The following is a 15,781-nucleotide window of genomic DNA, read 5'->3' as shown; positions in this document are numbered from 1 at the left end:
ACTCTTTGCGAAGTCAACAATAAGTATTAACATGGTACACCAATCGATAAGGACATTTCTTATAATTTTTGCGATACGTCTGTTTTGCGGGTGAGGGGTGAAATGTGCCTTCCGTATAATCAGTGCTGCCGTCACAGCAACGGCATGTTCCACTTGCAGGTCATTAAAAGCCCCCCTCTATTTTTTATTGAGAGACTTACATCTGCGTTTCCAGATCCTGATTCTGGTTTTCTGATTGAATTGCCGCGAATTTCTGAATAATCCCCTAGTTTGCTTCATTTACTAGCAAGACGCTGATTAAATTGTTCGCGTTTATTAGGCCAACTAGGTCTTCTACGGCGGTGCGATCTCTGTTACATTCAAAGAAAATGTGTGCAGCATCGTCTTCTGTCGCGTCCTTGTATAGGTACGAAAACTCTTCGATCTTTCCCATTGTGTGGAGATACTTTTTCAGATGTTTATGACCGGAATGAATCATTGTGCTGCTCTAGATGTGACCGCTGTCTGTCGTGATTCCTCTCTAGTTTGGTACAGCAGTTTTCTGTTGCTAAGGTAGCTCCGCACCACAGCTCTGAGGTAGTCGGGGATTTTAAAGCTTTTTTCGCGGTCGTCGATCATATTCGCCCATATAGCGCTGTTGAAGGTCTCCGGACATCTAAAGTCGTCAGAAACACTATTCGCTGTGCAAATTCAACACTTTCAATGACGCATTTTATAGCTTCTAGAGTAGTTCTATGCCGTATTGTCTAGGGGAGAGTCCTCCAGCTTCGTTAATAGCTACTTCAAGTCCCACTATGTAAAGCATACATATTGGATGGTATGTTGACGGCAAGTTGGGATCTTCTTTTTCTTTAGTGATTAGCACCAGTCGTTGGTTTTCCAAGGTTCGGGGAATATTCCGCCTTTGAGGCAGGCGTTGTGCACATTCAATATTACTGCCGGCTGCTCTACAGATATCATTTTGAGGATATCTATGGAGAGTACAGCGCTCGGAAGTAATAGTCTTCGACAATTCCCAAGTCTTGAATCAAAGTGAAACCTGCCATTATGAAATATCAATTTTGTGAAAATTCATAACTGCCCTAATCCCAAATATACTTACTTACGCTATTCAATTAAAGCCGCGACTACAGCTACTTAAGGATTAAAAGATGTTCTATTCCAAAATAATTCATCTATCAAGCAATATTTAGCAATACAAATTTCATTACAAAACTACATATTCCCCTAAAAACGCTACACGTGCGTTAACCCTCCAAAATCATTGAACTCGCAGTAATCGAAAACTCAGCGCTTTGAAAATACGCGTTTAAATTGTTGAAAGAAATCCAATATACGCTAAGCAGTAGTCGGCATCAAAATCACCCGCCTCATTTATTCACTGGTAATAAAATGTTTACCGAATACCAATAAATTGCAGCTGCTTGGCGACCAATAGTGCGTGCGAGCGCACACAAATAGCTACGCTGTACACTTATTTCATTACCAGTGGAAGAAAGAACTTTTCAACTAAACCGCCCGCGCACATTCGTACATATATCAATCAGCTACTTTGGCGACCAAGGCTTCCGCTCCTCGCCATAAACTGTTTCCACATAGATTTTCATTGCTGTGCACCTCCTCAATCCGTCGTCCCATTGTTCGCCCAGTTTGTTGGCTTCAATAGCGACACAGTCGCTTCCTGTAACCACTTCGGAGATCGACACAGCGGTTCCTGTCTCCTTCTGGTCTGTATGCTTTCTACTCGTCTATGGCTCTTGATTTTGCTGCTTTTTTCTTTGGCTCTCCTCTTTTATACCCTGAACAGGGTATGATATATGAGTTGGCAACGGAGTTTGTTTAACTTTGCAGGATATATCGGAGATCCTATAGAAAATATGGTTGTGTATGTGAATGAGAGGCGTGATTAGCTGAGTCTACGTCCCCCTTTGGGTTTGTCTAACAGCATATATGCAAACTGTTCCCTTATTTTTTGAGATATTGAATTGAAGTTTTGCAGACGTTCCTTTCTCCCTAAGAGGCTGAATATCTGTTGAAGTCGCCGATATCTGACTACTATAGCGTATAGCTGCCATGCAAACTGAACAATCAAAATGAAGTTCTTATAAGGAAAACTTTTTTATTTTACAAGTTGTCTGGGCGAAATCTCACAAGGATTACTGTTTAAAGCAAGTGTATAATCTCTAAAAAATTGTTCTGATCGGACTACTATAACTTATAGCTGTCATACAAACTGATCTATCAACATCAGATTCTTGTATGAAAACTTTTTTATTAGTAAAGGGTATTATAGCTTCAGTAGAGCCAAAGTTAACATTTTTGCTTGTTTTACTTTACCGTAATTTAGCTAGAACTTGAGGGCATTTTCTTTCGACTCATTGCTATACATACACGTCTCCAGCTATCTGACAATCCATCTAGTCATGTATCTATGTGTGTCATCCGGCCACTCACCACTCGAGCGAGAAAGTTTTCTTTCATTTACAAAGTCTTCCAAATAGGAAAAATTCATGCACACACATACACCAATACACACAAACATTCTACTAAACTCACATATATGGTGCACATGTGCTTTTAAAAGTTCGCATGTATGTACGTGTGTGTGTGTAATGCATGAATTGATTGAAAGTGTGGAAAATATGTGGTCGCAGCTGTTTGGCTTCGGTTTGATAGTTGCTTCTGCTGCTGCTGCTTCTTCTTCTGTATCTTTTTCTTTCATGCTTGTTGTTGCTGCTGTTTGTGATGAGGGTCGTCAAACGGTGTTGCTGAGATCAAATGATGTTGTGAACTACTTTATTGATTGAAGCTGCAGACATAGTTGAGGTTTCTCCCTCGTGCCTGTGGGTGTCTGTGTGCGGTTGAGTTTATTTAATTCTCACTTTTCGTAATTTTTAACAAACATGGCAAAATTGAATTTGGAGCGCTCTGCTGGTATACATTTGAGTGCTCGCTCATCGAAGATATAGAGTTGAAAGTATATGTTTGTTCATAGTTATCGGGAATGGCGTTAGCACAGCAAATTTAAACGAAATGGTGGCAAATAATTTTGTTATTTTACAGTAGCAGTCACTCTTAAATTGATGCCTCTGCAGTATAAGCGACATATACTGGCGCATAGTGGGAGAGTATAAGGCTCCTTTTACTTAGTTCTACAAACTTTTAGTAATACAACAGTAATTATATTTTTACTGTTATCACTTTTAAATGTGTGAGTGGTGGTGAAAATTTTAGAAATTATTTTTAAGAGATGTTGATTGATTGATGCTACGAGTGTATGTGTGAACTACCGAAGTTATCATCAATGCTTTTTCGGTTCATTTGTAGTCAATAATTTTATATTTCTTAGTTTCTTAGGCACACTGCAGTTAGTTCCAGTAAACTTAAAATTAAATTCCGTGATAGTATAATGGAGTCATGTGTACAAGTTCATGCAAGTGAGTGGCCAGAAACGATTCTTTTACATATGACTCAAACAGCTCACGACTTTCGGTTTTAAGCCAAGTTTGGGTAGCCTAAGAACATCCGTTCGAAGGCGAGCTAAAATAAGAAGGCGAAATATCCCCCACACAGGGTTGTGCGCTGGGTTTGGGACCCGCCACGTAAAAAAATATGCCAATACAAAAGCATAAATAGCCTCGGAAGAGACGACCATGGCAAACGAAATAAGGACTATGATTTAATGGCATGCACCTGGAATATCCGGTCCCTTAATTGGGAAGGTGCCGTTGCCCAGCTGGTTAATGCCGTCCGTAGAGTGAAGGCTGACATCACCGCCGTCCAAGAAATGCGACGAACGGGACAAGGGCTGAGGCGAGTAGGTCCTTCTGACATTTACTACAGTGGCTATATAAAGGAGCATATATGGGATTCGTGGTGGGAGAGAGACTTCGTCGCGGAGTACTATCATTCACTCCAGAGAATGAACGTCTAGCCACAATATGCATCAAATCGAGGTTTTTCAACATATCACTGATTTGCGCTCACGCCCCGATGGAAGAGAAGAACGATGTGACCAAAGATTCCTTCTATGAGCGCTTAGAGCGCACCTGCGAAAACTGCCCACGTCACGATGTCAAAATCGTGCTTGGCAATTTTAACGCCAGGGTGGGCTAAGAAGATATTTTTGGCACTACGGTCGGTAAATTCAGCCATGGCGAAACATCCCCGAATGGATCGAGGCTGATCGAGTTCGCCGGGGCCCGAAATATGGTTATCTGTAGTACTAGATTCCAACATAAGAAAATTCATAAAGCCACCTGACTGTCTCCGGATCGATTGATCATGTTGTGATAGATGGAAGACAAGTCTCCAGTATTTTGGACGTGCGTACGCTCCGAGGTCCTAACATCGACTCGGTCCACTATCTTGTTGCAACCGAGATACGCTCCCGTCTCTGTGCAGTAAAAACGAACGTCAACAAACACAAGACGATCCGATGGATTGCCGGCCGAGCTATTCAAACACTGCGGCGAAGAATTGATAAGAAGCATGCATCAGCTTCTTTGTAAAATATGGTCGGATCTGCCTAAGCCACAAAAAGAGAGACCTCACAATCTGCGCCAACTACCGTGGGATAAGCTTACTCAACATTGCATATAAGGTTCTATCGAGCGTACTGTGTGAATGATTAGGGCCGTCAACAAAAAACTGATTGAAATTTGCCAATGTGGCTTCAAGCCTGGAAAATCAACAACTGACCAGATACCCACTGTCCGTCAAAACTTAGAAAAGACCCGTGAAAAGAGTTCCGACAGCAAGTCACCTCAAAATATACATCAGAAGCCATAAGGCATGGAGGCCTTAAGCTGTTGTAATAGGGATGTGTTTCTTGGAGCTAGTGTGCTCTAGTAAGCAAATCAGTAATTATGGACACAACTTATTACTTTAATGACAATCTGAAAGACCTACTTCTAGTTTACATCAGAGAAGATATATCATTGTGAGGGGTCTATCAACAAGATAATGGCCCAAGGCTTATCTTAAAAGTGGTTTCATAGCAAAACTATTGATGTAATTGATTGGTCGGCATGGTCTTCGGATTTGTATCCAATCGAACACTTCTGGGTGAATATGAAAAAATGGGTGAGGAACGCCAAACTCAAAAAAGTTGTGGGAATCGTCCGACAGTTCTGTGCTTCGATTCACCGTTTCTCTGGAAATCCCGAAATCTATGCGCTCTACTCACTTGCAAACAAAAATTACACATTGAGTTGAGCGAGTAACTCACTAAAGTGGTATAACCCCTATCTTTAATGCAACCAAATTTTTTTTTTATACATTTTAGACTAGGATTACCATTGTGAATAGCACATATGATAAATTCCATACAAATATTAAATTAAAAAATATTTTTTTTATTTTAGACTTTAAATAAATTGAGAAAACGTAAGACCCGTAACCAAGCGTTCTTTGAAATGTTTTTTGTCGAGCAGAGGAGAATTTCTTCATCAAAAAGGAAGCCTAACAAAGTTGTGTTTGCGTTAGAGAACATCTTATTGCCGCCAGTTTTAAGCAACTGATATTCCTTGTTCGATTCACTAGTCTCCAACGCTTGGCGAATCGAACACAGCTATTGATTCTTTTGCTATTAGTTTTTGTTGTTCTCCAACATAATAACATTTCAAAAATAATATGACTCCGTTTCAAATTTAAGTTCTTGAAAAATGTCGCTCCATTAAATTTTGCTCCACGACCTAAATCAACCAACAGCTTCGAGTCACTTACGGCTTGACATAAAATGAAAAGCAAATACCTGCACCAGGGCAACTAACTACACTACTAATACGAATTATCCGTTATATCCGGCGTGGCGTCCACTTAGTCGCCATGCAACGGCTGAGCTTAGAATTAAAGCCGATCACCGTGTCTGCGTTGGGCCTGGCATTGTGGTGTTTTCTTTGCTGCCGCTGCCGTTCACAATCAAGTTGGACACTTCAGCTGCACAATCATTTGCCAACGACGAACGTAGTGTCACAATGCGTGGCGTTTTTTTGCTTTACGAGTGAAGCGCCGCAAACAAAAAACAAGGATGAATTGAAACTGAAAACGAAAAAGGAATAATTTTAATATGGCAGCACTGCGCTGCTTACAAACAGCGTGTGTAAGGAAAATGGGAAAAAGGTTTCATGAAAGTGGGAAAAATCTCAAGCAGCTTGCCTGCTTCACACTTTCTGCCGCGGTACTTATGCTACCGCTCACCAACCCACGCCCACATCACTCGGCAAGTCGATTTTATTTCCGTTTATCGTTACCGTTACGTGTTCTTTTCTTTTTGTCATTTTGTATGCTTGCATTTTGCCCTTTTTTCAGTATCTTTTGTATTTGTATTTTTTTCCTGATTTTTTTTGTGTTTTTTGTGTTAGCACTCTCAACTATTGCTCCTTAAGCTTTTGTTCCATTTTACTTACCACAATCATACTTTTTTCCATTTTTTCCACGTTTTGTTTCGCCTGCTCTGCCCGTACGTACCGTTTGGCGCTGCGGCGGCGTCGAGCGAGTGTCGTTACACTTTTATGCGGAAAGGAAATTGACTTCATTTTTGTAAGTATCTTTCGGAGGGATAATTGCGCTGCACTCAAATGTGTTTTGCTCGCCCCTTCTCGCCGTCGAACTCGTACCTTTTTCCCACTTTTTATTTCTTTGCTTTTCTTCTGGCTTTCTGTAGTTTTGATTTTTTTTTTGCCAATTACAAACTAAGCCATGCCTGCGTCTAAGCAGGTCAGCAGCACAGCAGGATTTATCAGCATTGAAATGGTCCATGTCATCTCAAGGCTTGCACGTTGGCTTCGTAGTCCTGACGAGGCCAATGTGTTGGCCATCTACGAGCATGCCGAAGGACTTAGGCCACGTCGGTGGGTGGTCGGCCGCCGAAATGTAGTAGATGATTGTTTGTAGATACTTTTTTCCGTTATATTTTTTGTTGTTGTTTTTTTCTGTTACTCTTTTTGTTGTTGTCTTTTTTCGTTACATTACTTTTTTTTTTATTGTTTTTCTCATAAAATTGTGCGCTCTTTTTATGACTAAGTAGTGGATTTTTCGATCATATCGCACTTCGTTTGGAGACATTCGGCTGCCTGCTGCTTACCACAGTTTGTTGTACTTATTATTGTTCTGTGTTGTTATTTTTTGGCCATATGTCAATTGTGCTGCCATTTGTCTGCGTAGAATGTAGGCGCTGCACACAGTCATACACACACGCACACGGCTACTTGCGCTGAACAGGCTGCCTAACAATGTTGATTGTTGAATTCTGTGTCGTATCATGATTTCCCATCAAATTGCTGGCACTTAATTTAATGAATTGTTGCTATTCGCCGCCCGCTCTAACCGCAAAGCAACACCCCACCGCGACAGCAATAGCATCGGCAACAGCAGCTTTGTGAAATACAAGCAATACTACATTATACATTACAACAAATTTTGTGTTTATGTAGTTGGCTCACACTGTGAGAGTGTGTGTGTGTGTTTACTTTGTGTTGTGCAAATTTGTTTGCGACACAATTCATGTTGATTACGTGCATAGCACAATAACAACAACAACTATCGGTGGTAAATATGCACACTAGGCCTGAATTTGCTAATACATCACGGTACAGGGTGGCCCATATATTTTTAAACCGAATATTCGCGAACTAGTCCGCCAACTTTTGAGTTATCGATCTGAAATTTTGCATACGTGCTTTTTTCCTCAGTCGCCTAGGCATTTGTCGAAATCGTCGATATCGATTAACTATAGCATATAGCTGCCATACAAACTGTTTGGACCAAATCAAGTACTTGTATGGAGAAAAGTTTTATTTGACGAGAAATCTTCCGGAAATTGGGCTTAGATTGGTGACCAAACAATCCAACAATCTTTGAATATCTGGGTCAAGATAAAGCTCCTTATAAAAAAAAATAGGTTTTTCATATTAAGTAAACTTAATTCGACTTGAAGGGACCCTTTCACGAACTTGAGTTCTTTGAGGCTTTTGACTTTTCGGATCGTGACTTTCGACACTTTTTGGCTCATATCTTACTTATTTAATGAACCGAAATTTGCAATAAGTTGTTTGTTATTGTTGTAGAGAGTTTTTGACGAACTTGAGTTCTTTGAAGCTTTGGGCTTTTCAGGCCGTGACTTTCGGAACATTTTTGTTCGTATCTTACTTGTCTAATGGACTGAAATCTGTAATAAATTGTTGTGGTTGTAGAGAGTTTTTTACGAATTTGACTTCTTTGAAGCTTTCGGCTTCTGAAGTCGTGCTGTTCAGTGCTTTTTTGACACATATCATACCGTTTTAATGGATAGAAATCTATAATAAGTTGTTGACGTTGTTGTTCTAGAGAGTACATGATTCCTGGTGGGGGGAAAGTGCATAAATCGAAGTCACTTAGTGCAAGATTTAGGAATCAGGCTGCTTCGAAAGGGTCGGCGTGGAGAGGTGTTAAGTGAGTGGTTTCAGTAGCGCATGTAAAGATGTGGTTAGTGTCTAACGGTACTCTTTGAAAGCAGAATATATTTTTTATGTCTTGGGCCATTCTGGATAGGCAGAAGTTTGAGCTACTAGCGCTTCCAGAACAAAATTGTGCTAATCTAATCTTTAGTAAGTTAATCGGTGTTTCACGGCTCCAAACCAAGGACAAAGAACGAAGTCTAATTTCAATGAAATTGTCGGTTTGACTTCATTTAAACGGGTGATAAAACGATTACTTTACCATGAGGATTAATACATCGACTTTAGCACGGCTATGTGGCGATCTCGCTGAAACCAAAGATCGTCCAAAATTTACATTTTCAATTTTTGCTTAGAAAAAATTATTTTCGTTGCCTTTTTAGCTATCGACGTGGATCGAAATGTTGTTCCCCGCAGTACTTTCACAGCGAGTTGACTCTGAAGTTCTACAGATTCGAAAGCCAGTGCTATCAGCGTCGTTCACATCCAGTGCTTTAGATTCTCCTAAAATAAATGAGAGATTTTCGATTATACAGAAGATGATTATTTAATACTTTCAACTAGATATTGATTTTGGAGATATCATAGTTTTATAATATTAAATTTGTATAAAGTTCCTTAAGTGTCAAGCGATTTACCGTGATCGGAGATATGTAGTTCTTTGTCCATGGATGACCCTCTACATATAACATATACAAATGTATGGAAGTCTGTTATTTTCATATGCACCTAAATATCTGCTTACGTTTGTGTAACTTATGTACTTGTACAAACAAATATAATTCGTCATTGTTGTTGTTGCTGCTGCTACGCCATCAAACAGCTACTTAAGATTCTCGCACAGCTGTTGATGATAGTAAAATTAACAGTAAAATGCGCAAAAGTATCGTTAAATGCGTATTCGAACTATGACAATGACAATGACAGCTGTCCGCAAGAATGTCGATTAATGTGACGGGAATGGCATAATTAAGATGTTTATGCTGCTTCTTCTAAGCTAATTGGATGAGTTGATTTGCAATGCGCTAAGTGACGTAATTTCGCTTTGGAGAGCCATGCAAATTAAATTGCTCTTTTTTAACGCTTGAAGTTCCTTACTTTTTCCTCGTGAAAAATAAATTCTTGGCGGTTTTCACCAATACTTCCACTTGAGTCTTAACCCCTAAAATATATCGTTTATTTTCTCCAAACTCAGACGGAAATATTGACGGTTTTATGTAAATATAGCATTTTTTTTAGATATATGGGTAGTTCCTGTGGCATGCTTGCAGAAGTCCAGACCCTGAATCCAATTTTCGACGGTTTGCAAGCAATTTTACGTTCGATATTCGTACGAAGTTAATCAATCGTGGCTAGCTTGATGGCAGAGACCATAGACTAGACGTAAACCCACGGAAAATAGTTTATCGGCGTACAATCGCACGACTGAGGCGACCTATTGACTGGACCATTTCGTGAGATTACATGTTCACCAAACTGGGTTTTCAATAAATCGAATTCGGTTATCATTGGGCGGTAGCGATTCCCATTCACAGTAACGTACCGGTCTTGATTATCACGAAAGAAGTACGGCCCTATGACGTCGCCGGCTCATAAACCCCACCAAACCGTCATTTTTGCGGGATGCAATGGAGACTCAACTTGATCTGGTAAGTAGCGTCGCTAATGAAAAACCCGTTACAAGTACATAGCTGACAGTGAGTTCAAAGCTAACAGAATAACCTCACCAGCAGTAGCATCAAGCTACTTTCATATTAGAGTTGTTGGGGTGCTTGGTCGGTACGAAATCGTTGGAAAGTTCAAAGCCGATGAGCTTGCAAGGTAGAAAAAAGTATTCCCATCAGTTGGGAATGAGCCGGCGATTCTCTGTCTTCGTGCCTTCTGGCATTGGATCTATAGGCCTCGTGAGAGCTCAGCAAGTTTTGGTCAGGTCAGCACTTCTGTGGTTGCAAAATCTTCATGCGCAAACTTGGGGACTGAGGTTAAAAGATAGACACTTTACCCATCACTGACCAGCATTTATCGCACTAAGGTTGAAGCGTCTGGCTTGTCATAGCCACTACAAACCAGACGAATTTATTGGAATTGATTTTAGCCGCCTCCAAACAAAAAAAATTGGCAGCCTCAAGGCACTTTATGGCAACACTGCGGACAGGCGTCTAGTAGTCCAAGTGAGAATATTCATGGTCCCACGTATACAGTCTCAATACTTACTTAACTTACTAATACAAATGTTGACAACTATTAAAGACAAACTAGTAACTAATTCATTATTTTTCCATGTTTATTAAAGCCAGCATTTTAAATGTACGCTACTTACTTGTTCGATTCGCCACTCTCCATGTTTTAGGTAATCGATACAACAATTAAAGTAACCTCCAAACCCTTTAAATTATTTTTAACAGTTTTGTCAAACGTTTAATTGAACGGAAAATGCCTTAATTAAACTCAATTTACAAGTGCCATTCAAGTTAAGCTCAACATTTTTTATTTGTACTTAACATTTTCATTGTCCTCCATTGCTGTGCCATTCGCGCTAACAATTGCAAAGCAATATTGTGAAAAAGAGTATTATATAATGCACATTTTATCAGACATCTTGTGTTTGCATCGGCTGTTTGAGCCCACACATCGCCATGTTGCCAATTATAGCTGTCCGGCCGCCAGTCTGTCTGTTGCGGCGCGTGCGGCGTGTGTCGAGCGCCGGCTGCTTGGCTCCACTTAATATGACAGCAATTAATACGCAGTCATTTTTATAGCAATTGTCATTATGTTAACTGACAAATAAGTGTCCACTTGGCAAAACTAGTGACTTGGGGGTTAAGGAGGGCGAGTTAGTGAAGGTTAGATGCTGTATTATTAGAGGAAGAAAAGCTGAAAGCTCATAGTTTACAATAGTAATGAGAAGAAATCTTATTTATAAACAGTTATACATGTATGGACTTAAATATAGTTTGTGGTTCTCAACAAATATTCATGTAGAGTCAACGGATTCAAAATCGAGCCACACTCCACCTTCCAAGCTGCCAAAAAAGCTATCTTTAGTTAAGGTATTGTCCGCACGGGTTTTTGGATTGGGTTTAATGATAAAATTCCTCACGATTTCGGCAATTGCTGCTTTGCTTTGAGTGAGCGCAAATCTCATGCCTGTAATATAAATGAGAAAAAAAATATTTTTCAGATATATTTCCGACACATGTTCCAAGATATGAGAAACCAGCATGGTAAGTAAAAATTTGCTTCATTTTGGAATCTTTGGAGTGGTCCGTGTTCTCTCTCAATGATTTTGTGTTTCTCTCTTTCTCTATATCACTTCGGCTCTCTATGATTATTATTTACGATTTCTTGTAGTACATGGTCCAAGAGTTCGGGAACTTGCAGGCAGGGTACGCAATCATTTGTTTTACATGTTTTGGAGAGTCTAAAAATGCTCTCTCAAAAAGAAAGAGAGTTTGGTTTTAGTACTCAAAAAGAAAGTCTTATAAAAGCAGTTAGAGTTCGGAAACCTGCATGACCTACCACTTCCCATACTCGTATATTACTGTGTGTACAATTTCTCCACAAGCATTACCACTCACCGAGGCAGACACGAGGTCCATCGCCGAACGCCAAGAACACGCCCCTATCGCGATAACTTTTTAAGCCACCATTTTCGGGTAGAAAACGCTCTGGTTTAAATAACTCTGGTTCCTCGTAGATGCTTTCATCGTGGTGCAAGCAGTAGGCCGGTATCAAAATGACGTCATTCTTTTGCACTTTCAACACGCTGCCGTCTTTATTAACCAGCTCACAAGTATTAGTGCAGAGTTTTTTGTTAAAGAGTATCGGCGGAAATATTCTTAAGGCCTCTAGAAAGTGAAACAATGATATAAGTAATCTTATATGTTTAAAATACTATATATCTACTATATTATATACAAACCGTGTAAACAAGCATCTAAGTATGGCAAATCCGAGAGCACTTCGAAGCTCAAGTTACCATCCGCGTCCAGATTCTGCACAATTTCTTGTCGCAACTGACGCTGTTTGTCTTCGTAGCGTGCGAGCTGCAAGAGCGTAAATGATCGTTATCATCGTGTTATTCGAAAATCACAAACACCTGCGAAGTTCTTACCAGCAGCAAACAATGTGTTATTGCCGTTGTTGTTGTTAAAAAGCCATCGGTTATGTAGGTCATCACATGCGACGTTACCTCCGGCGTCGATATATTTCGTTTCCGCTGCAGTTGCAACATATAATTAATAAAATCGGCTTTATCCACATCTTGCTTATGTCGCAAATCAATGGTTTTCTGCGTTAAGCCGATGAAGAAATCTTCAACATCTTTGGGAAAGAAACGCATTTTGTAGAAACGCTCCAACGCGGGGAAGAACCCATTAAGCAGTTGGTAAAATCGAAAAATATAAGTTTGACTGAATATTTTTTTCGTATTGGCATAAATTGGCGATGAGTCTCCGCTGAAACTGTTTGCACGAATGCCCAAAACGCATTCGCTGACAACCTCGGATGTGTAGCGCAAGAAGAGCTGCGAAAAATACCGTTATACGGATTGAAACTTTTTTTTATTAATTTCTTACCTCTGTGGTGTCCATGCCTTCGGTGCCGCTAATCTTTGTTTGCTCTTTGATGTAGCGTGTTAGGCGTTGGCACACATCCAAGGTAATTGGATAGGCGACTTTTATCTGAAAGGATTAGATTAAAGCCTTGAAAAATGATAGCAATTCACATGACAATGTCAGAAAGTGAGCTTGTTTTTATTAAAGAATAAGCGCACTAATTTGTTTTATGGGAAAATGTTAACACAAATTTGTTTTCCAAATTTAACTATATAGTACATATATCATTGATCCTTTTTCGTATCCCTCTCTTCATATCTGCCTTTGGAAATGTGACAACCACTACTTCTTAAGCCATCTCCTGAAGGTAAATATTTTCTTTGAGCATATCAACACAGCGTGTAATACATCTCCGTCTATCATTTTTTGCACTTAGCTGGATACTTCGAACTGTTGCCTAAACGACTCTAAACTAGTTATGCTGAAACACCAATCTCAAGTTTACACTCCTATAAGACTGCGAAACCTGGAATCTGGTAGCCTCTGACATTCGAAAGCTGCAAGTTTTCACTAACCGATGTCTTTGCAACATTTTTTTGCTTGTCACCGTCTCTAACACAGACTTCTGGTCATGCACAATTGGGGGCCAAAATTCTCGCTTGTTTCGAGACGAAATCCGGACCCAATTACCCGAAACGCTATCGGCTGGGATCCACCAGGCAATCGGCGGAAAAGGCGATTCACTTTATCCTAGAGAAGGAATTTGGACATCGAAATATTGAAGCTTCGAAAAGGTTGGAATCAAATCAAGAGCCTAGGACTAAGCCGAATAGTCATAAATAAGGAACGTTTTTCTGATAATTTGTAAACCCTTAACAGTGTATGTGGTTTTCCACGAAGTTTGTTTACCCTATAGAATATCTATTATAGCAGTATGAGCTGAGTTGATTAAATGTGCTGCCGCAAGTTTGAACCAAGATCCATCGCAAGATGACCTCTTTGCCCTCACTAAGGCAAGCCTCTCCCTAGTTGTGGGAGTTTTAATAGTCATTGCCCTCATGGCGTCCATGCTGTAAGGCTGGGGATCTTACCAGACGCTATCTGAAGAAGTTGTATGAAAGGAGATGAAGAAAAGGAGGTGGAAATAACTCAACACTTCCTTCTTGACTATCCCGTGTACTAATTCAATAAGTACGAACACAGGATTTTTTTTTTCTATGGCTTCATATCTCTCTTCTTCTGCGATCTCTTTAGATCATCCATCTAGCCTAACCTAACCTCAGTTTTTGGGACGTCGTTCTAAAATTGTGCACACGTTCTTTTCTACTCTTTACTTAAGAAGCTGATTATTTGTTGGAACCGTCGATATCGGATCACTGTGCCATAAAAACGGACGGATTGAAATCAAGTTCTTGTATGGAAAACATTTTTATAAGACAATTTGGCGCATATTAGATTATTTTCTAAAGAAACGTTACAATATCGAAGTTAACGCCTTTATCTTGTTTAATTCAAAGGCAACAAAAATAAAAAAAACTTCAGTGAAAATGTCTCAGGGAATCAATATGAATAACTAGTTCAGAGTACAAGAGCTGCCATTAAATAACTCACTCGATTTGGTGTCATGGCTGGTATGATTTCCGTTCTTCGCTCTTTCCATTTAGAGCCAGTTAATACAAACGGGTTATTAGCGAAAATAAAGTCACTCTTTTCGTCGACCTAAAAGGGATAGAACAAGAGTTTATACGAAAATGGATCCACAAATATTTCAAAAGAAAAACAAACTTTTTGCGAAATCTCATTATCGTGAAAATTTTGGAAATCCATAACAAAAATTTGCTGTACCAAAGCAGGATTCAGCACAAGCAGTTTTGGAGTGCGCATCATTAAAACACCGACAAAATTCTCAGCATCTTTATAAGCTCTAGTGGAAGTATATTTTAATATATATGTATATTTTTTCAATTAATTGTCAACTTACCTATAAATGTCATCGAAATCATAAGCAATATTCCGTTGATGCGAAAATGTGCTGGGAAATGAGCCCACAAACGTATAGGATTTCGCTTGTTTTATGCCACGCTTTTCCCAGTAATGGAGGTTCCATGTTAGGAACTTGTATATGAGTCCAGCTATAACAGCTGCTAATGTCAAGGTTACCAAGCAAGTCTCAAGCATCGCTTTCAAGTGCAGACAGCGTGAAAATATTACACAAATATTCAACAATTAATCTTTAATTATATGGATGCAACCAATTAATATGCACTCGAAGAGTTGCGGAAGTGCTGTTGTCTAACGAGTCGAAGCACTCACTTGAGCGCCGCTTTATGCACTGAATTGCGTTGTATACGGCATTGCTATCAGATCAGTATGATCTGAAGTTCAAATACCTAAATTGCTGCATCTGGGCGTCACGCGTTAAATAATAGTAAATTATTCATAAATTTTGTTGTGATATATGGGCATATGCATTAGGGTGAGCATAAAGTTGGTTTGAGATAAGTTTTGAGAACTGAGAAACAGATTTGCTTTAAATTTAAAATTGGAAGTCGATGTATGTATGGATAAAGGATACATTTCTGGTGTTAGCAATCTATTTTAAGTAATCTTAAAGACATTTGAATATGAGTACCAAAATTTTCCAACTATAGATTATTTCGAATATACAAAGTTTGAAAAAGTAAGGGTTCATACGTTGAAAAGTAGTAAGCCTTTAAAAAGGAAATGTCTTAGAACTGAAACTCCAACTTTGTGATGATTTTATCTCAACTCGTTTGTTTCTACTTT

The 15,781-nt window shown here is 39.5% G+C and overlaps 2 protein-coding genes across 3 annotated transcripts in view; one reads left to right on the top strand and one right to left on the bottom strand.

The window, feature by feature from the left end:
* LOC105224484 (myosin-G heavy chain) overlaps positions 1 to 15,781 on the top strand; it is a 315,288-nt gene that overhangs the window by 51,498 nt on the left and 248,009 nt on the right. The gene's annotated exons all lie outside the window — the stretch shown is intronic.
* Positions 10,729 to 15,353, bottom strand: LOC105224483 (probable cytochrome P450 28d1). The gene is made up of 8 exons (XM_049458484.1): positions 14,976 to 15,353; positions 14,780 to 14,918; positions 14,606 to 14,713; positions 13,016 to 13,120; positions 12,553 to 12,963; positions 12,361 to 12,484; positions 12,017 to 12,286; positions 10,729 to 11,585 (listed from the first exon to the last, which is right to left on the bottom strand). The coding sequence occupies exons 1-8, from the start codon at positions 15,170 to 15,172 to the stop codon at positions 11,413 to 11,415; spliced, it is 1,527 nt and encodes a 508-aa protein (XP_049314441.1). The 5' UTR covers positions 15,173 to 15,353; the 3' UTR covers positions 10,729 to 11,412.

Source organism: Bactrocera dorsalis, chromosome 5 (assembly GCF_023373825.1).
Source record: "Bactrocera dorsalis isolate Fly_Bdor chromosome 5, ASM2337382v1, whole genome shotgun sequence".
NCBI lineage: Eukaryota > Metazoa > Arthropoda > Insecta > Diptera > Tephritidae > Bactrocera > Bactrocera dorsalis.
This window is presented reverse-complemented; position numbering and strand designations above follow the sequence as displayed.

What these genes read in the sequence shown, in the direction of transcription:
- LOC105224483 (XM_049458484.1), bottom strand. Translation starts at nt 15,172, where the DNA reads ATGCTTGAGACTTGCTTGGTAACCTTGACATTAGCAGCTGTTATAGCT. An exon ending in CTTAGATGCTTGTTTACACG is followed by an intron (nt 12,287 to 12,360) that starts GTTTGTATATAA and finishes TTCACTTTCTAG; the next exon opens with AGGCCTTAAGAATATTTCCG. An exon ending in TGGACCTCGTGTCTGCCTCG is followed by an intron (nt 11,586 to 12,016) that starts GTGAGTGGTAAT and finishes TTTATATTACAG; the next exon opens with GCATGAGATTTGCGCTCACT.